The sequence below is a fragment of the Pleurodeles waltl genome, chromosome 4_2 (genome assembly GCF_031143425.1).
Source record: "Pleurodeles waltl isolate 20211129_DDA chromosome 4_2, aPleWal1.hap1.20221129, whole genome shotgun sequence".
NCBI lineage: Eukaryota > Metazoa > Chordata > Amphibia > Caudata > Salamandridae > Pleurodeles > Pleurodeles waltl.
The window spans coordinates 367,323,668-367,344,743 of NC_090443.1; the positions used below are offsets into that span (position 1 = coordinate 367,323,668).

The following is a 21,076-nucleotide window of genomic DNA, read 5'->3' on the forward strand; positions in this document are numbered from 1 at the left end:
ATGGTGAGGATGATGAAGGGGAAGATGTCTACTCCAGGAACCAGCTAATCCAACTATACTTCCAGTGACATGAGGTACTGTTTACTGATGATGTTGTCTGCAATGCATAATGTCTGTCTGACGTATCCACTATGGGGATGTGGGGTCTGTAGTTATTGACACTGTTACCTGAAAAATAAGGTGGCATGTGCCATGAAAAAAAACATGGTGTACATTACTGTTGACTCCACACAATGTTGTGCGTGGGGTGCCATTCATACAATAAAGGTCTGATTATGGAATTTACTGGCAAATGCATTCACATTTACAATTGATTCATCATTATGACAGGGGACATACGAATTGGTGTACATGAGTTTTATTTGGTGTCCTAAATGAATTGTTGTGCTTTACAGAGATGGGGAGTGGGCTAATGGTGGATGTCTATATTAGGTACAAGGGCTCAGCGATTGGTGGTAGTGGGTATAGGTCCATCTGTCCCTTGCAATTTGTTTAATTGCTATTGGTGGGTTAGGATGCTGGCACAGTGGCACACTTGGGAGACAGTTCATGTCAGAGTCACTTCTTAGTTGGGGTCTTGGCAGGTGTTCCAGTGGCACATCTGGGTCTGAGGGACCGTTTGAGGGTATGGTGCTGGACTGCACAGGTAGGAGTGCTGGTCTCCTGTGTGTCCTTTGCCAGTGCCACCAGTCCAGTTGCTGCTGCTGATGCTGATGGCTGGTCTGTGTCCTGGGCAGTGGTAGGGGCTTCCTGGTTTGTGGGGGTCTCAGGCTGGGCTAGGTAGTGGTGCTGCAGCGCCCCTGCTATATTGGCCATGGTAGCATTCAGTTGTTTCCACTGCTTCATGGTCTCTTGATGTTGGACTATCTGCAGCCTTTGACTTTGTTCCAGGGTGGCCAGGATCTGGCCCATCCTGTCTTGTGTATGGTGGTATGCTCCCACGACCTCAGAGATCACCTCCTGGGCTGCAGCATCCATCCTTTGGCCTCCCCCTTCTGGGCCACTGATACCCTCCCACTAGGTCTAGCCCCCTGTGCCTGTGTCCCCTGCACACGTCTGTCAGTACCACTTGTACTGGGGCCATCGTCATCCTGACTGTTAGTAGGTGGAGACTCTGACCTCTGTACTTGTGTTCCACCAGTCTGTGGCCTGGAGACACTGGTGTGGGGTCATTTGGCCAGAGCTGTTGTTGGTGGCTGGGTGGTAGGGGTGTCACTGGTACCCTGGGTGGGGCTGCTGGAGGGTGACAGTCCAGGACTGTGTAACGGGCCAGGGTATTCCTCACTGTCCACACTTCCCTCTCCAGTGTCCTAAGTGGTGCCTCTGTCTCAATGTGGGGTGCTCGCAGTCCTTGGCCTTTCCATCAGGGTGGCATGGGTGGTGGTGCCTGTGGGGGGGAATGGACATGTATGTCACATGTACTAATTCAAATGAGGATACACAGCTCTGCTCTATTTTGTGCAGCTTATTCCCCTGTTGGGCCATGCAGGGACCTATAGTGGGGTTGCCACTGCATTTTGCATGGGATGTGGAGGTGCATTGTGGGTGGTGTAGTGCTATTGTGATTCCTTGCAGGGGTAGGGGGCTGTGCGCAGGGGGAGGGATGTGGGCCTGTTTGTGGATTTGTGGGCATGCAAGGTGACCGGATATAGTGACCTTTTGATGCCTGGTTGGGGTAGTTGTCCTTGTGGTAGTTGGAGGGGTGGGATGGTGCATGAATTACAGGTGTGGTGGATATGGGGTAATTGTAGATGACTTACCCGAGTCCATTCCTCCAGTGAGCCCAGTGAGGCCTTCAGGGTGCAGGATGGCCAGTACTTTTTCCTCCCAGTCGGTGTAGTCGTGGTGTAGGTGGTCTTCCAGTCTTCCGTACCCCAATGTGGTGCCTGGATGCCATGGACCTCACCTTCCGGGCAGATCGTTCCATCTCTTGCGGATGTCGTTCCTTGTGAGTGGATGGTTTCCCACTGCGTTGACCTTGTTTACCATAGTCTGACAGAACTCCATCTTCCTGGTGATGGGTGTGTGTTAGACCTGTGCCCCGAAGATTTGTGGCTCGACCTTGAGTATTTCATCCACTATTGTTTTTAGCTCTCTATCTGTGAAGCGTGGGTGCTTAGGGGGTGCCATGGTGTGTGTTGTGGGTGGTGTGCTGTGTGGATATTGGTGAGAGTGCTGTGGTGTGGTTGGGTGCGTGACTTGTATGATGTTGCTTTCTGTGTATGCGTGTTGTGTTGTTAGTCTCAGTTGTCCTATTGGTGATGCAAAGGATTGTGTGGTGTGTATGTAAGTGTTTTATAGTGTTGTGGATGTGTGTCAAGTGTGTGGGTTTCGAACTTGCCAATGTGTGCATTTCTTGCTGTTCGGTCCACTTTCTGGCCTTGGCGGTCCATACTGCCAATGGCCGTTCAACATCCACTAACCGCTGCGGTGATTTGTGCATCATTATTTGGAGGGCGAGGGATTTGTCTGCTTGGCGGTGGTGGGGTGTGCAGCCTTTCTGCCATCAAGGGCCCTGGCGGTGGCTGGAAGTAGCAGAATTTTTGGTGTGTTCTGTTTTTGGCATCATTATATGGCGGGTTTCTGTTCACTGCCAATGGCGGTCTTCTGTTCATCGTCGACACGGCGGGTGACGATGTTTATCACCATGTTCATAATGAGGGCCTATATGTCTGTTCAACCTCCACCCAATGCTGAATCTGATGCTTGATTCTCCTCATTTTTCACCTGCCAAATTGACACCTGACGAAAGGTACGCATTCCACAAAAGGGCAGAGCGCTACCGGCACATTATGGAGGTGGATGCTGGAGACCGCAGGATGAGAAGGAGGTTCCGCAAGGAAAAGGCAACTGGAGAATGGTGTGCTTTTGCATATGGGGGACCTCCACATCAGCCACAGCAAAAGAAGGAGAGTGTTGGGAAAACATCAGGGGTGCAGGGGGCCTCTGCAGGTCCAAGCCCCTCCACGTCAGCTGGACCTATTAGGAGCCAGACACCTTTTTAGCCACCTGCTGCAGTAGTAAGTAGTCAATATGAAATTGACATGAAATGGTACATGGCCAAGATAACTACCAAACTGGACAAATTGGACGAGGAGAGTGCTGACAACAGGAGGATGTTGAAGTACATAAAGAAAAAACTGAAAACATGAAGAAATCAAATGATCTTGTTCCACACCCTCCCAGTTCCCTCCTCTCCCTTTTACTGTTGTACATAGTTTTAAATTGGGTTTTAGATGGGCAGTATTAGGTTTGTGTAGGGTAGGCATAGGTTAGTTTAAGTATAGTTGGGGGTGGGTTTTTCTAAAAAAAAGATGTATTGGTGGGGATTGGGTGGAGGGGCTATGTAGGGGTATGTGAGTATAAAACAAAAAAAATAAAAATTATATATATATATATTTGTTTAGGCCATAGGTTAAGTTAGTACGTGTGAAGTGATAGTTTATGTTGTCCTACTTGTATCTTGTCTCTTAAGGGGGGCGGGGGGACAATCTTTAGAGTGTGGTGTTACATATATAAGATATGTTTAGAATAGGTTAGATAGGTGTAGTTGTTAGTTAAGTTAGTGTAGGTTAGTTCAGTATAGGGTAGTTTTTAGGTTAGTAGTAGGTATATGGATGTTAGAAATTTTACATTAAATCCAGTTTCTATTAGACTAATTTTTTTGTAAGTTGATTGAGTGTCTGGGGGTTCTCATGAGTGCACTGATCAAGTTGGAGGAATAGCCTATGGTATGCTTACTGTCTTGATTTCCAAGGATTACCATGTGCATCCACTATGACCAAGAAGCTGTCAGATTGGATGCTAAATAACATCAACTAGTCCCTATATTTGCCATCTACTGTTCCAGCCATTCACTATGTGTGTTACAAATGGGGTCTTTGGTTGGCAGTCAGGTTACCCCCTGTCCAAGCAAGGACCCTCACTCTAGTCAGGGTAAAGGAGAATCACACTCAATTAACCCCCGCTCACCACCTTGGTAGCATCGGCACAAGCTGGCAGGCTTAATTTCAGAAGCAAGGTAGGTATAAAGTAACTCACACAGTAACTTAGTGAAAACAGTACACAATGACACAACACAGGTTTAGAAAAAAATAGATAATATTTATCTAAACAAAACAAGACCAAAACGCCAAAAATCCAACATACACAAGTCAAGTTATGAAAAAAGCAAGAGTCTTAAATCCTTTAGAAAACAGTGAGGACGTTGTTAGCGTACAAAAGTGCCTGGGTAGCGTCAAAATAAAGCCACACGGACAAGCTTGTGTCAAAAAAGGCCAGTGATGCATTGATTTCTCACTTGCAAGCAAGAGCGTGCGTCGTTCCTCCTCTGGTAGGTTTGGAGTGCGTTGTTTCTTCTCTCCCACAAGAGAGCGATGTATCGATCCGGACGGGCACCTCGGGTCTGGGCAGGCTTTGCTTTGATTTTCCGCACCCAGTTTAGATACATAGGGATGTGCCATGTTTACTTGAATATGGTATAGTCTGCAATTCCCCCTGCGCCTGCACAGATTTGTTCTTCCTGCACCAACACAGGCATTGTTGCAGCATGATGACGGTGTGTCCCTTCACACACAGCACTTTGCATGGAAGGTGTGTGCAATGGGTGTTGCTGTGGGTGTTTTGACACTACCTCAAATTTACAACTTTTCATGAACCAGAAGCTGTGCCAAAATCTAATGCTGACTAGAATCTAGTACCTTTCTGTGTGCTGCATTCTGGAGCAAGCATAGAAAGAGCAAATCGCCATTTAAGTTTGTTGTTGTGCAGGAAGGTGTTCCTTCCTGCACAAAAACAATCTCCCCCTCAATGCAGCCATCCTTGCACTATGGTGCAAGGGTGCCTGCGTTGGCGCATGACAGCTAATTTACCACGTGCGCAGGGGTGCACAGTGTTCTTATGAATATGGCACATCCCTGCGTTTTGAACATGGCTGTGCGTGATGCTGCCTACTTTGGCACAGCAGCACGCACAATCATTTTCTGTTAGATCTGGGCCTCCATCTTGTCAGATGGTGAGATTGCATCTACTTGTACAACTGCACACATGATGTTCACAGGCATGCTCAATTGTGTTGTATGTGTTAGATTTTGGGGCCATTCCCATATAGCGTGTATGGTTGTCTCTGAGTTGTTGTGGGTTCACCCTGTATGGGTTGTGTTCCACAGGTTGCAAGCTTTAGGGCAGATTTTTCTCATGTGGTACGGCTCAGGGCAGCTGCAATATGTGTTGCACTACACTGCACCAGTTTAGATACATAGGGATGTGCCATGTTTACTTGAATATGGTATAGTCTGCAATTCCCCCTGCGCCTGCACAGATTTGTTCTTCCTGCACCAACACAGGCATTGTTGCAGCATGATGACGGTGTGTCTGCCTTGAGGGGATGATTTGTTTGTGTGCAAGAAGGTGTCCCTTCCTTCACATGTACAAGCTATTTTTTGCTAAGGTGGCAATTCAATGTGTGCTGCAAGATGCAGCACACATGAGTAAAGGCAATGAGACAAGGAGGAAGGGACGTTTTGTATATGTTGGAGTGAATAGCACAACTATAGCATCAGTACATGTGTGGTTTGGGTGGGGATGGCGCGTCTTGATTCAAGGCCTATGTGTCCCAATGCAACCCTTTAATATGAATTGAGTGTGTTCTGTGTGCCTCCCCCTTCTGCCATTTGTGTAATTTCAGATATTACCCCCCGCAACTTACCCTGCATTTGTGGTGGTTGTTGGTAGTCTGCGCTGTCCTGTCCTGCGATTTCAATGACCAGAGCCTCCAGGAGGACCGCTGCAACCATCTCCTCCAGATCATCCAGGTCCTCCTATGGTGCAGGACTTCCACCTCCAGTCTGCAGTGCTGCTGTTCAGTCCCTGGCCAGTTTTAACTTAGTCCTGCACTTGCAATTGTGCCAGTGTTTCTTGCACTCAGTGACAGTCCTCTTCACCTCCGCCACGCTGTTGACATTGTCTTCTATTTCCTGCCATATTGCGTCTCTCCTGCCAACTGGCAATTTAGAGATGACAAATAGCCGGTGTTGGTGCTCCGTCAACTCTCCGACCAGGATGTCATGCTCCTCCTCGTTAAAGCTGCACTTCCGCTTTATCTTCTCCTTCTCCTGGGACTTTTCTGGACCCTCCTGGCTGGTACTTGGGTGACTGGGTTCTCTCCTGACCTGAAAACTCCATCTTCTCTTCAATTTGCACTTTTTCCTCCTCATGTGTAAAAAAATGTCTCTAATCATTTTGCGACATATTTGCGTGCCTCAAAACAGTTTACTTTTGCAGCATTAGTGTCTTATTTCCTTATGGCATGTCGCAATGGTTAGCGTCATTTTTTTAATGCTAACCATTTCTTAGCACCATCGTACATCATTTCTTAAATATGGGGCATGGATGGCACTAAGGAATGATGCTAGCTCAAGTTGTAAAAAAAATGACGCAGAACTGTGATAGCGCAGTTGTGCCTCATTTTTCTTAAATATGGGCCCAAATGTGATTTAGGGTGTGGGCCTTTGAAGTTTTATGTTGGGGTTCTGCTTCTTTTGAAGTGGGCACTTCCCCTTTTCTTCTTTCTTTGTGAAAGATGTCTGCATGACTATGTAGCTGTTTGTAAACAAAACAATTCACGGGAGTTCACACCTGGATGTCAGCTTCAGTGATATGTGCATCAAAAGGTAAATCCCACCCCTACTCTTTATGGTTCCCTTATTAGCCTCCACAGCTTCTTGAAAGGTGTCTGTGCCACTTCCTTGGGGTCTATCACAGAATCAAAAAGCAGTATTTTAAAGTGTGAAGGGAGCCTTTTCTTTGTCCTTCAAGGTTGTCCCCAGCCAGCTCACAGGAATGAAGGAATATACAAATCTGTCTGCGGCGATTCTTTTTCTCCTCATGTCTTCAATGGAATCCAGGGTCTTCCATACAATGTACCGTTGCAGGCACACTTACTGAGTGTACATTTACATCACACTTTGGGTACAGCACCATTACCTCTATGCACTGTACTCTTACATATACACATGCATTAAGGACACTCACTCAATCTGCACTCACTGTGCAGTGCTAAAGCTTTTCTATCTTTAACCAGAGTGTAGTATTTACAAACACATGCACTGCCAGCACACACACTCTTTGTGTGCACACTGCACAACACTGCACTCTTCGTGTATTCTACTTCATGCATGCACACATAAACCCAGCACCTACTTTCCCTGTGCACGGACTGCACATGTAATGTATTACTATCAGGCATACATGTACCCAGTACATGTACTTACCACACATGCACAGCACAAAACTGCTCCATCCTTGTACTGTATCCCTCCCAGGCACACATACAGCCAACGCAGATTCACTACTCCTGCACAGCACTCCACATCTTACTTGATGTAGGCCAAGGGTGAGTTAAGCCCTCAGCTATAGAACTATTAAACAGGTTTGTGAGCCTGTCGGGCTCACTCCAGTGAGACAGGGTTAAAATGTCCTGTTTACTACTACTGATCAATACACGGTATGCTGCTACTACCATGCTCATGCTGCTTAACTCCTGGTGGAGGCGGTAGACTTCCACCAATATGAGGGTAGCGCTTTGGGCACCCCTCCCAGTCCAACAAGACCACAGTCCGTGAGACAGGCCTATGTCAAGGAGCCCACAAATGATCTGTGTTCACCTTTGTCAAAACAAAGTTAGCTATCCAGACAACAGTACAGTTGGGCACACAGGGCAGGGGTATTGGTCTTTACCATGCAGAGGATGTTTCCATCCCAACAATGTCTCTAGTTCCAATGGATCAAAAGTTGCTAAAAACATTATGACATACGTTTACAGGCAGCGGAAGGCCCTTCACAGAGGTTAAGTGGTCATTTCAGAGTTGCTTATTTGTGTATTTGGTTGTTAAATTGGCACTAATAAGGAGAAACTTTTGACCAAAACAGTAGTACCATATGTAAAAATTACAAAATAATGAGGTAATACTATCAAAGAATGTGTTGAATTATGCCGCAAAATTTCCCTTTTTTTGGCTGCATAATTTAGTCTGCACTTCCGCATAATTTTGTGCTTCCCTTCTTCTTAATTCCAGTGGCTCTGCTCTTTACTCTTGTCCACAGTTGTGCCAGCCTTCACCAGCATCATAAACAAGATGTACATACAGACTGGTCACAAATAATGGGTGCAATTCATGCTCCGGCTTTTTGCAGCCTGTTAGTAATTTTACAATGTAAACTATTTACTAATAGGTCGAATTGCACAATGCCCATTCAGAGGCCGTCACACAATGTTATTTTATGCGAATTTGTAGTGTGCAGCTAATCACCCAAGACAGTATCCAAGTGATGAGTAGGGCAGGCCTGAGGGGGAAGAGGAGACCATGTCTGTTTCATCTGGAAGAGCAATGTCTTGAGATTCCTTTGGAAGTCCATGAGGGAGGAGGAGGTTTTGAGGTGTTGTGGAAGGTCATTCCTGGTCTTGGCTGTGAGGTCTGAGAAGGGGGGTGTCCTCTTCTTCTGGCCTTCTTGATGAAAGGGAGGTGTGCTATTGCCTGAGAAGCAGATCAAAAGTGTCTGGTGAGTTGGTAGAAGTTGAGGCGGTGGTTACATTTTTTCTGGACTGGGAGCCAGTGGAGATTGTTGAGGTGTGGAGAGATGTGTTTTTTTTGTGGGTTGTTCAGGATGAGCCTGGCTGCAGCATTCTAGGTGGCTTGGAGTTGGCATAGAACATGGGTTGGGATTCTGAAGTAGAGGGCATTTCCATAGTCAAGTCTACTTGTGATAAGGGCCTGGGTGACTGTTCATCTGGGGTTAAGTGGGATCTACTCGACAATCTTGAGTAGCATTCGCAAAATGTGCAAGTATGATGAGGCGCAGGCATTGATCTGTCTGCTCATAGAAAGGATGGTGTCCAGGATAATCTTGAGGTTCTTGGCATGGTCCATAGGGGTTGGTTGAAGACCAAGTTCAGAGGGCCACCAAGAGGCATCCCAGGGGGAGTGGTTGTTGCCAAAGATAAGGACTTTGGTCTTCTCTGTGTTGAGTTGGAGGCAGTTGTTTCTCATCCAAACAGCAATGCTGCTAATGCAGTTGGCAAAATTTGCTATGGCGGTGCTTGTTGACTGGGTAGGGGAGCGGGTGAGCTGTGAGTCATTGTCGTAGGATACTATGTTGATGCTGTGGGCTCTGACGATGTCCGTGAGGGATGTCATGTAGATGCTGTGTCTGGGCTGAGTGATGATCCTTGATAGACTCCACAGATTAGTTTTTTGGGTTCTGAGGTGTAGGGGGTAAGTTTAACTTGTTGAGTTCTGTTCATGAGGAAGGATGATATCCACTTGAAGGCCAGTCTGCAGTTACCCAAGTGCTGAAGCTTTCTGATGAGTGATTTGGAGGAGACCGTATTGAAAGCTGCAGAGAAATTGAGGAGGATAAGTGTGGCCATTTCTCCTCGGTCAAGGATGCTTCTGATGTAATTGGTGGCCACAGTGAGGTCAGTTTCTGTGCTGTGGTTAGTGTGAAAGCCGGATAGAGAGCTGACTAGGAATTGATGGAGTTCTAGGTGCTCTGCAAGTTGGGTATTAATGGCTTTCTCCATGATATTAGCTGGGAAAGGGAGGAGCGAGATGGGTCTGCAGCTACGGAGAGTGTTGGAGTTCACTGTTGGTTTCTTCAATAGGGCGTGATCTGCCTGATAAATGTTCCTTCTGAGATTGTCTTTCAATGCCATGAGAGTAGCTTGCACTTGCAGTCACAATACATTCATCTCATTGTGAATTATCAAAAAGAGAGGATGTTTCTTTCACACGGACTTCTAATTGTGAATCAGAATAAGCTGTAAAATGCCTTCACTGCCTTTTTGTATCATTAAAAGAATTTAGTAAATTGCTCCAAAAAAAAATTACAGTCACAAACCCTGTGATTTTGTGAATTGCAGGGTTTGAGACTATAAAATGAATATGTACTCTTTTTTTTAGTTTTATATAGTGCTAACTCCACCTGAAGTTATTAGTGTGCCTCAAATGAGCATCAGTTTGTTTACACAAAGAAATATTCATTTTTGGTAGACACAGCAAGACTAAGGGGCAGATTTATGAAAAGTGGGGCTGCACGTAGTGCAGCCCCACTTTTCTTGCACCCCTTAGTGCCCCCCTTATGCCACCATATGTGCGTCCTATTTAAAATACGGCACACCATGGTGGTAGTTAGGGAACACAATGTTCTAATTTTTTATGCTAGTTTGGAGCTTTGCAGGATTATCATCAAAAGGTTTGACACTAATCCTGCAAGGCCCTTTGAGGCCATTGCAAACAATGGTGTGCCTCCTTTTAATGCCTGCTCTGCTCTAAGCAGTGTCATGAAGAGCATATAAGTTTTTATAGGAGGAAAGATTGTGGTTGATTGACACAGTCACCTGAGCTATGTGTTACTAATATTTTGTCTGCCTGACCCCTGCCCACAGTAAAAGGGAGCATGCAATGCTTACACTAGCCAGGTCCATCTTCCCCTGTCTGCTGCCACCCTCTACACCACTTTCCTTCAAACATATCAACTCGCACCAGCCCCCATTCACATTTACCATATGCTCAGATAGGTTGTTGAATAGGAGAGTTAATACCTCTGGAAATTCATGTAGAGCAGCCTCTCTCCCTGAATGAATACTTTCCCCGAGTCCTGTAATCTTGGTGAGTGGGTGCACCGGTGTCTACCTAGGGCACCCACCAAAGAGCAAGTTGGGGGCCATAGTAGGAGCCTCAGTGCCCTCATGGCCCCAGCTTGAGCAACTGTTTGTCTTTGCTCCCACCAAGCCGGAGCTATGTGTGTTTTCTTCATGCAAGAGCACAAGCAGGGAAACAAAATTCTGCTCCTAACCGGCAGGAGCATTTTTAAAGCTCCCATTGAGTGGGAAAAGACTTGCCTTCCCTCCCCCAGTTCCTGCAATTTTTATTTTTTACTTTGGGGCAAATTAGCAGATCCTTCACAGATATGTTGTAAATTTGTTTTAAAAAACAGTTTTGGCCCCCAGACAGGGTCCCTCTGGGACCCCAACACCAGGCTAGGGGGTCCTAGGAAGGCTGTTGCCGCTTCTTTCTTGATGTGGTGGCAGTCTATCAGATCTCAGCATGAGATTTTTTTGAGCCTTAATTCTTCAAAAACTACTGAATGGATTTGCACCAAACCACAAAAACCACTCTTTCTGGACTAAGTTCTAGCTTTCTACCTAATGTAGTGCAAATTCGATCAGCCACTTGTGCTTCAGATGTGTCTAAAGTTCTTTTTGAAAAATCAATTGGTAAAACGTGTTTGGGAACACCCCTTTTTTCTTGGCCCCCACTTGATGAATCACCTCAAAATATTCCATTAACAAACTAGGCAAGAACATTTTCTTAGAAAGTTTTATGTAGATTTCGCAAACGGTGCAAAAACTGTTAGTAGCACAAAAAAGTCCTATGGAAACATGATTGTAACTATTACTTCCCACCTACCAGGTGACGACCGCCACTAGGATATGTGTAGATATAGATAGATAGATTTAAATATATATTGACTTCATCACCTGAATGGTCACATGACTATAGCTAAAACTGTAAAAGAAAACAATGCTCAAGCTTAGGGTTTAAATCTATTATTAAGAAAATGTTGAGTGATATGTGAATTACTGCCATTGACAACAATATGTGGTCCAAGACTTTGCACATTGACTTGACATATTGTGCCAAGAAACTACTTTTTCATTTTTCCTCTGAAAGGACAAATATTTTTCAGGATTTCCCACCTCTCACCCTGGACTCAAGGAATGTTCCAGCCTTTTTTAGTTTAGGAATGGGTGAGAAAAGCGCTTGTGATTACTTATAGATGTGAACGTTTTTATGATTGCAAACAAAAAAAAAAACAGCTCACTCAATCTCTGGAATGCCCACTCCATGCCGATGGGAATTGATATGTATCTTTACTTAAATGAAAATCTTTGCACTTGTGATTTCATTTAGGAGTATGAAACCAACTTCTTTGAATTCCAATAGTGATATTACATTGACGGGGTTTTAGCTACAAAGACTAAACATGAACATGAAAATAGATTTGTGAATCCAGAGCCAGACAGTCTAGAGATGTGACACATAAGAGAAAAAGATTGATAGCAACATTTTTGTTGACCAGTTTCAAAATTCCCTACAACTATGGATTGTGGGCACATACCTGCACAATTCTCCTTAAGGCCATGCCTTTCGAAGATTAGAAAATGCGGACGGTCAGACGTGTCGTCGGACTTGGTAATGAGTCCCTCCTTCACTGACTCGAACCCACTGATGATCACCATGTTTTTCCAGCAGAACTGTAAGCTGAAGACATCTCCATAATTTTTCCTGACCTGCATGAAAGATAGCGAGAAAAATGTGGAAAGGACATTAGGATCAGAACACAAAACATATTGAATGGTTCTATGGTGTGACCTTAGTTTTAATTAAGGCCATAGCGGTGGTAATGTGTGCCAAGAAGACTTGTGCATATTTGTTGTGTTGCCTTTTGCTGTGATGGTGATGTGTTGTGTTTTGTTTCGTTTTTGTGCTACATTATGATTGTGTTATAATGGGGTAGCTGAATTTGTTTTTTGTGGTACTGTGCCATTATGATTCTGTTGCATTTTATTTCGGTTTGAGTTAAGCTGGTAGGCTTTTTTATTTTGTACTATGTAATTATGTTAGCTTTGAATACAAATTCTGCTACTTTCCAGCTAAAAGCATCACATTCCTTTAAAGTTCCAGTGAGAAACAATTATTTCCAACTGTCTAAGATGGATAACTACCAGTGTTCCAGTTCTAAAACTATTTAAGACACCAGCCTGCTCAAACGAGTGGCAGAGGTGTGTGTTTAATTAGCACTTACAGTGCTTACTTGTGTGATAGGTCCAAAGATAGAAGAGGGAGCAAGAACAATCAGGGCATTTTGGGGCATATTTAAGAGCCCCTAGCGCCACCAGCTCTGGTGGTTCTATGCCATGTGCCGTATTTACAAGGTGGTGTTAAGCCACTTTTTACCACCTTGTAAATACGGCCCCTTCACACGCAGCCCTTTGCGTAAAAGGGGTGTGCAATGGGTGTTGCTGTAGACGCACCACAGCAACACCCATTTCATTTTGACACTGCTTCAGATTACGAGGTTTCATAAACCTGTGGCAGCGCCAAAATCTGATACCACCCCAGGGGTGATGTTAGCATGGCACAAAAAGGAGAAATACTTTTATTCCTCCTCGTTTTTTGCTTTTTCAATGTGTGCTGCATTTTGCAGCACGCATAGAAAGTGCAAAATGCCCAATATGATTGTTTATGTGCGGGAGGGTTTCCCTTTCTGCACCTAAACAATCATTTCAAAATGATGCTTTGGCACTTCTGCGTGTGTTGCCTTCTGCAGCACACACTGAAGTGGCAAATCGCCATTAGTGATTGTTTATGTGCAGGAAGGAACATCTTCCCACACATAAACAATCAAACCCCTCAACGCAGACATCCTTCCATGATGGTGCAAGGATGCCTGCGTTGGCGCTAGGCAGCTCAACTTAGCGCCAGTGCAGGGGACAACACAGGGGTGCGCCGTATTCAATTACATATGGTCCATCCCTGTGTTGTGAAAAAGACAGAGCGCGGCGTTGCCAATTTTGGTGCAGCGCCACGCTCTATCATTTTCTTTTAAATATGGTTCTTAGAGACAGATGAAATAGAACAAGCATTTGTAGTGCAATAGGTCTCACATTTGTTTGAGTTGGAGCTATTGGATTTATAAATTCATAATTGGCCATTTCTTGCCACATCAAGTGGTCAACCCTGTCTCAAAATTTATGGGGTCATTATGACCCTGGCAGTCGGTGGTAACATGGCGGTACGTACCGCCAATAGGCTGGCGGTACCTACTGCCATATTATGACATTGACAGGTTGGCTGAAGCCAACCCGCCAATGTACCACTCCGACCGCCACAGCGTGACAGCCACCGGGCTGAAGATATCTATCTCCAGCCCAGCGGCTGTCACTGTACTGCCTGCGGGATTATGACCCCGCCTACCGCCATGGTTTTCGTGGCTTCCTTACCGCCACAAAAAACCATGGCGGTGGGCACTATCAGTGACAGGGAACTCCTTCCCTGTCACTGATAGATGTCTCCCCCTCCCCCTCCCTCTCCAGAGTCCCCCCACCTTCCCCTTCCTCTCCAACCCCCCTACATTCACGCCCCCTTCACACACACACACACACACACACATACACACATGCATCCACACATGCATACATCCATTCACACACACATACACACACAATTACACACATATGCGCAGACACGCATTCACTCAACACAACATACACGCACTCACACATCCATACATGCACACACATTCTAAACGAAACACAAACACGCACAAACATTCACCCCCACACACAGACAACACCCCCCTCCCCTGTCAGAGCACCCACTTACCTGTGTTCAGGGGGTCCTCTGGCAGGAGATGGGATGAGGCGCTGTTGCCAGAAGCAGCGTCCGCCAGCAGAACACCGGCAGGCTGTAATATTGGTCATAACAGCAGCGCCACCTTACCACCATCCGCCGGCGTGGCCATAGCTGGATTTCTGCCATCCTTGTGGCAGAAATCCAGCTGTTGTCATAATATGGCAGACGGCTGGTAGCCGCGGCGGCGGTCTTTTGGTGTCCGTCGCCGCGGAGGTAGGCGTTTTTTACCGTCAATGTTGTAATGAGGGCCTTAGTCTTTTCCGGCCATATAATTTCAGCGGCCCTGCTTATAGCTAAAGCACTTCTATTTACCTTCTTCCTCTAGCGACAGCAGAAAATGAAAAATGTTGTAATTTAGCATCCCAATTTATATCTGTCATGCAAATTCCAATAAAATACCACTTTCACCAACCAATCCATCAGAGTTTCTGGCTGGCTAACAGAATTGCCCCCAAAAAAAGACACAAGACAGCCACAGAGGAGAAATAAACTAGAAGGGTCACCCAAACATATCAAGAGTGTTCAAACAGTCATAGGGTAATTGGGAAATCAAGTTGGCCTGAATCATGTTCATAATTATAGTAAGGAGAGATTGTCAAAACATATAGGGGCTGATTTAAGGAAAGTGGCGTTGCACGCATCTTAAGTTGTGTTTTGTTTATGTCAACCATGATTTTTGTTTGTATTTTTCTTTGTTTGTGTCAACCATGATTCGCTATAACTTTGGCCTTCTCAATGCACTGTTTATACCCTTGCATATTTCATCACTTATACCATGTTAAATCATAGCACTCATAACAACTCTTATGACATCACATATCACATTATTTGTGATTACTGTACATGGTAGAATGGTGAGTTAGTGTTGATGTGGTGTTGAGAGTGAGGTGACAACACTGTGTACGGAAGTATGCACCTCATAGTAATTTGAAGGTGTTTGTTCAATTATAAATATAAGGTAAAAGTATAGGTTTAGAATTCTAAAATGTGTGTAGTGCACTGCACTGCATTGCATTACTTTTTTTAACAAAGAAATGCAAATCAACATTTGGTCCTCATAAAAAAGTGACGTAATCCTGATCCAAATGAAGGTATGGGTCAAAAAGTCTCAGCATAAGTGGTCAATGGAGGTAGGCACTCAAGGTAAGAAAGGCATATTCAGGGATCCAAGCCCTGTGTAGGGCTTCAGGAGGGGGTGAGGCCGAATAGCCAACATTGACCAAGCCAAATAAACTGAGCAGTGAGAAGCAAAAGCACAAGGAGAGGTTTTTATTGAGAGGAGCACACTACATGAAACAAATCTCAGTGGAATCCCACTTATGAGAGATGATGTAGGATTCAAGGCTACACTCAGCTAAACCCCAGTAAATGCCTAAATAGACCCTGTGAACTCAATTTGGAAATGTGATGGCTTCCACAGTACCCCTAACAAAAACTGAAGATCTTGTTTTTGCCCCTCTTTACCTTTTCCACCAGCCTTAACACCAGATCCACTATACTGGGACTATGACATCTCCTGACCATTCCCTGGTTATATTTTGGGCCCAGGGCAAGGCTTACAGATCCCTTCCACAAGAGAAATCATTGTGTTAAGCAATGGACTCTGTAAATTAGGAACGTTACCTCTATGTTGCATAAGACAAAATACATTTATTTTCTGTTCGCAAATACTGACTGCAAATTGTGCCTGCTGTTTTTGAAACCAGAATAATTTTGCAAACCAACCTATGCATGAATCAGACAGTTTGCAAATAAGAATAGTTTGGAGTGGGTCGTTAGCCCATCTATTTCGTGAATATTGAAGATATCATTTGCAAATTGTGACTCCATCTGATTGGACTTCACACATGGATGGTGGCCTGCTAGGATCAGCAGGCAGCCATTTTTGTGATTTCCTCTCAATACATTAACTTTAAATACAACCCATTTTCCTTAAAGGAAAAAAGGGCTACCTTTACAAAAGTAGTTTTGTGCTTTTTTTAAAAAGTTTTTGTTTTAAAAAGGGGCAGATATAAGAGCCCCTAGGGCCTCCTTGCGCCATTTTCTAATGCTAAGCTGGCCCAACGAGGCCAAAATTGCTGCGTCAAATTTACAAAGTGGCGCATTGCATGCATTGCGCCACTTTGTAACCCTTTGTGCTACATTATGCCGGAGCCAGGCATAATGTATGCAAAGGGGGCGTTCCCCCATTAGGAGGGGCCGAAAAAATGTTGCAAAGAAATCTAAGAGATTTCTTTGCGTCATTGTTTTCAGCACTTTTAACGTCTGCTAAGAGCAGGCATTAAAAGTAGGCACACAATTATTTATAATGGCCCTCAATGGGCTTTGCAGGATTAGCGTCAACATTTTTGACTCTCATCCTGCAAAGCTCAGAACTAGGGTAAAAAAATGTTGACACTAGTTCCCCTACGACCATGGTGTGCTGTATCTTAGATACGGCGCACACATGGTGGCGTAAGGGGGTGCTAAGGGGTGCACGAAAAGTATCACTGCACTGTGTGCAGTGCCACTTTTCTGAAATCAGGCCCTAAGGGGAAGATTTTACAGCCTCTAGCGCCACTGGAGCATCACTTTTTGTGGCGCTCTAGTGGCACTAACCACTGCTCTATATTTACAAGGAGATGTAGCACCACTTATTGTGGCGTTACGCCTCCTTGTAAATATGGGCCCATCCAATGCATTTTTCTGCCTCACAGGGGTGTGCAACGGGTGTTGCAGTGAGCATTCCACCGCAACACAGATTGCTTTTGAAGCTGCATCAGATTTACGAGTTGTCGTAAACCTGAGGCAGCGCCAAAAACTAATGCCACCCCAGGGGTGGCGTCAGCATGGCAAAACGAGGAGGAATGCTTTGATTCCTCCTTGTTTTTTGCTTTTTCTATGTGTGCTGCATTCTGCATCAAAAAATGATGCTATGGCAGTGCTTAGTTGGCAATAAGATCTTTTAAATATGCCCCTAATTTCCCCCTTTGATTGTACATAATAAACTATAATTTATGACTAAGAATAGAATAAATACCCTTTCTGGTTCACTCACAACAATGCTCCCAAATTAGCCCACAGCAGTTAGAACCCACACACCGTTTCTCACTACCCTTGTTGGAGTCATGACCCCAAGCACCATGAGACCTACCATTTCGATCTCTTCGACTCCCTAAATGTTGAATATGCTTTCTCTTACGGGTTTCATTCACACCTGCAATATCCTTTTTATGTAAGTTTTGGCCAGGTGATCTCAGTTGGCGCCTGGTGGAAAAAAGACTATCATTTTCTTTATGGACATATGTCTTTTAGCTTTTTATGCTCAACAGGTGCCTCTTGGGAGAAATTGATCACATGAATGTGATTCACACACTTTGATTTTTCTTTTTAATAAACTTGCTCAGACTTCAGACAGGCAAGTGAGCAGATTTTCTGTGATATTCAAAATCCCATGAAGGTGCTTGTAGAATTGTTTTCTTATGAAAAGCATTTTGCTAACAAGCATCTTCTGTCCTTGACTATAAATGGGCACTGCCATTGTAAATATATCCGCCACAAAATGAACTGTTCAAATTATTATTTCTTAGATTAAGTAAAATTGCAAGCTTAGATAAATTCATGATAAAATGCAGAAACCTAGGGATTTAGTACTAGATTTACTGAGTCCAAGGAATTAGGAATAAAACTGTCAGAGTCCCCACCGAAGGAAAACGGACACATCATCTTACAGGAGGCACTTGTGCGCACACATGCATACACACACACACATAACACACACACAGCACATGCACCCGTACTGGTCATTGACCATAATGGAGTGTACATTTACTATTCTTACACCATTTGTGCCTTGATCTTGATACTGTGAGGAGGTTATAAAACGGACCAAAGCAAATATAACTGAGCTTTTAGTTTTTTTAGATACTCACTTCAGAATAACTAAAGACACTACTGGGACTGGTCCCAATAGCATGCTGGCCCTCAGAGAAATGGTGTTTGTCTGGATTTGTGAAGGACGCACACACAACCACACACCACGAACATCAAACAAAGACAGCCCTGAGCAGGCGTTACAAGTGCTGAAAAAATGGATCAATGAAATCTCTTAGATTTCCTTACGTCAATTTTTCAGATTCCCTTACGGGGGAACACCCCCCTTGCATACATTATTCCTGGTGCAGGCATAATGTGGCACAAGGGTTTACAAAATGGCGAAATGTATGCATTGCGCCACTTTGTAAATATGGCGCGTGTAAAAAGCCAATTTAGCGCTGCCTTAGCTGAAAAAAATGATGCTAAGGCGGTGCTAAAGTGGCGCTTGGGCCTCTCAAGTCAGACCCTAAGTTCGTGTGCTTGTTTCACACAGCAATCGCCTTTCAAAAATAGCCACCATTTCTAACTGCACTGATCTCCACCTCCGTCATAGTCCTATCTCTAGGTCTTGAGAGAGTACGATTTTCGCTTTCAGTAAGAAATGGAGCGTCCTGTCATGACATCATCGACAATATTTGCATATCCATGATGCTCTGCGTTTTCAATAGAGTGAAAGGCAATGTTGTTCCTAAGACTTTTTGTTTAAGTGTAAATACTTCACTAGTGACCGAACATTACACCCGACACAGTAGCTTTTGGTGAACTCACAGTTGAAAACTCCACTTCAAATAAGCACCCTCATTTTAAAATGTTAAGGAATGAAGACTTTATATATCAGCCTGTTCACAGCTGTAGCTGTGCTTGCTTTGACAGCACATATATCAAAATTGGAAAAATACATGCAAATTAAAATTCATGAAGTGCTCTACCCTGGAGTTCCAAAGGCAGGAAGAAAAGCTGTGCAAATGAAAACTGAGATGAGCCAAGACAGGAAGCAATTAAAAAATGGGTTCTTGAAAAGCACAGCTACACAATTGAAAGCTGAGGAAACTGTACTTGGCTGGTATTCCTCTGCCAAGAATGGAAGTGAGGTGCTGGCTTTGCAAACCTGTTACGAAGCAGCAAAAAATAGTGACTCTTCAGTCAACCTATAGTAAACAGCAGGCAGGAAGAAAGTCCTTTATTCAGTACAACAGGTCTTCCAGACAGTGCATGTATGCTGCCCAGTCTTGACCTAAACAAGCATTTGCAATGCAATAGGTCTTGCAAGAGTTAAAGCTGTTGGCTTTGTGAATGATAATGAAAACCTTGCATTTGGGACCTTATAAATATTGTAACACTAACTCCTCTCAGCTGCAAAAAGAAAAAGTTGCAGTTACAAAAGAGTTTAAATAGGCACTGAATGGTGGAAGAGGTCATGATTTCTGGATCGCTTCTAACCTAGTGTGACCCACAAGATGGCCTGGACAGAAAGAGCGCATTGTTCTGAATGCTTTGAGGGTGGTCCCATAGCCCTAGGTCCACCACAAGATGAGTTATGTGAAAATATGTGTTGGCAAAAGTATATTGTAAAAGAAATTCCTGCAAAGCATTATGGCGTGAGTTTCTGTGCATACATTAAACCTTTAGCAGAAATAAACTGTGTTTTGTGCATTAGCAGAAGGTGCAATACCACTGGTCATGGCTAAATATCCCTGTGGAGCCTACTGCGTTAGTAGTGCCTTGGGGCAATTATCATTGTTCAGCCCTTGGAGAGCATAGTGCATTACACATTTACAAGCCAAGCAAACCTGTCAGAATATCATAACAAATAAGGTTCTTATAACACAAACTCCTCTGAACTATAAAAACAAAAGTTCCAGCTATAATAAAGTTTAAATATGCATTGAATGGTAGAAGAGGGTATGATTTGTGGACCCCCCTCTAACCTAGTGTAACCCACCAGATGACCTGGAAAGAATGATCACATCGTTCTGAAAGTTTTGGTGGTGGTCCCATTGCCCTAGGATCACCACAGGCTGAGTTATGTAAATAAATGTGTAGTAAATGGAATGCCTACATAACCATTATAGGGTGAGTTTCCCCGAGTGCATTGATTATTGTAGTATTGGCTGTGCGGGAGTGCCGCTGTTGAGGATTCATTCCTGGGTCGATTTCATGCTATATAAAACCACAAAAATGTACAGAGCACACGCGCAACACAACTACTTGTTATTACTGATTATGTAAAGTAAAAACCAAGTAAAGGGCAAACGCTGAAAACAAACCACGCGCATGAACACAAGTGCTTACTGACAAACACGAGAGGCAGGAAACAAAGAAAAATAGTCCACTCAAGCAACAGAAAAACATTCCAAGTGTAATTAAATTGTACTTGGCTGGTGCTCCTCAGCCAAGTACAGGAAGTGACGTATCAGCTGCCAAACCAGTTAGGAGGCAGCAAAACAAGAGCTACTCTGCCTTCAACCTATGGTAAGCCACAGGTGGGAGCAAAGTCCTATATTACATCCAACAAGTCTTGCAGACTGTGCATGCAGGGGGTTATTACAACTTTGGAGGTGGTGTTAATCCGTCCCAAAAGTGACGGTAAAGTGACGGATATACCACCAGCCGTATTACGAGTCCATTATATCCTATGGAACTCGTAATACGGCTGGTGGTATATCCGTCACTTTACCGTCACTTTTGGGACAGATTAACACCTCCTTCAAAGTTGTAATAACCCCCGCAATCTCTATCTAGGC

At 44.3% G+C, this 21,076-nt stretch overlaps 1 protein-coding gene across 1 annotated transcript in view; it reads right to left on the minus strand.

Annotated features, from left to right (window-relative positions):
* The window catches only part of LOC138292728 (cytochrome P450 2D15-like), a 214,649-nt gene that overhangs the window by 140,620 nt on the left and 52,953 nt on the right, over window positions 1-21,076 (minus strand). The window contains exon 2 of the mRNA XM_069231466.1: window positions 12,181-12,352. Coding sequence (XP_069087567.1) covers window positions 12,181-12,352 — 172 coding nt within the window. The remainder of the gene's footprint in view (window positions 1-12,180; window positions 12,353-21,076) is intronic.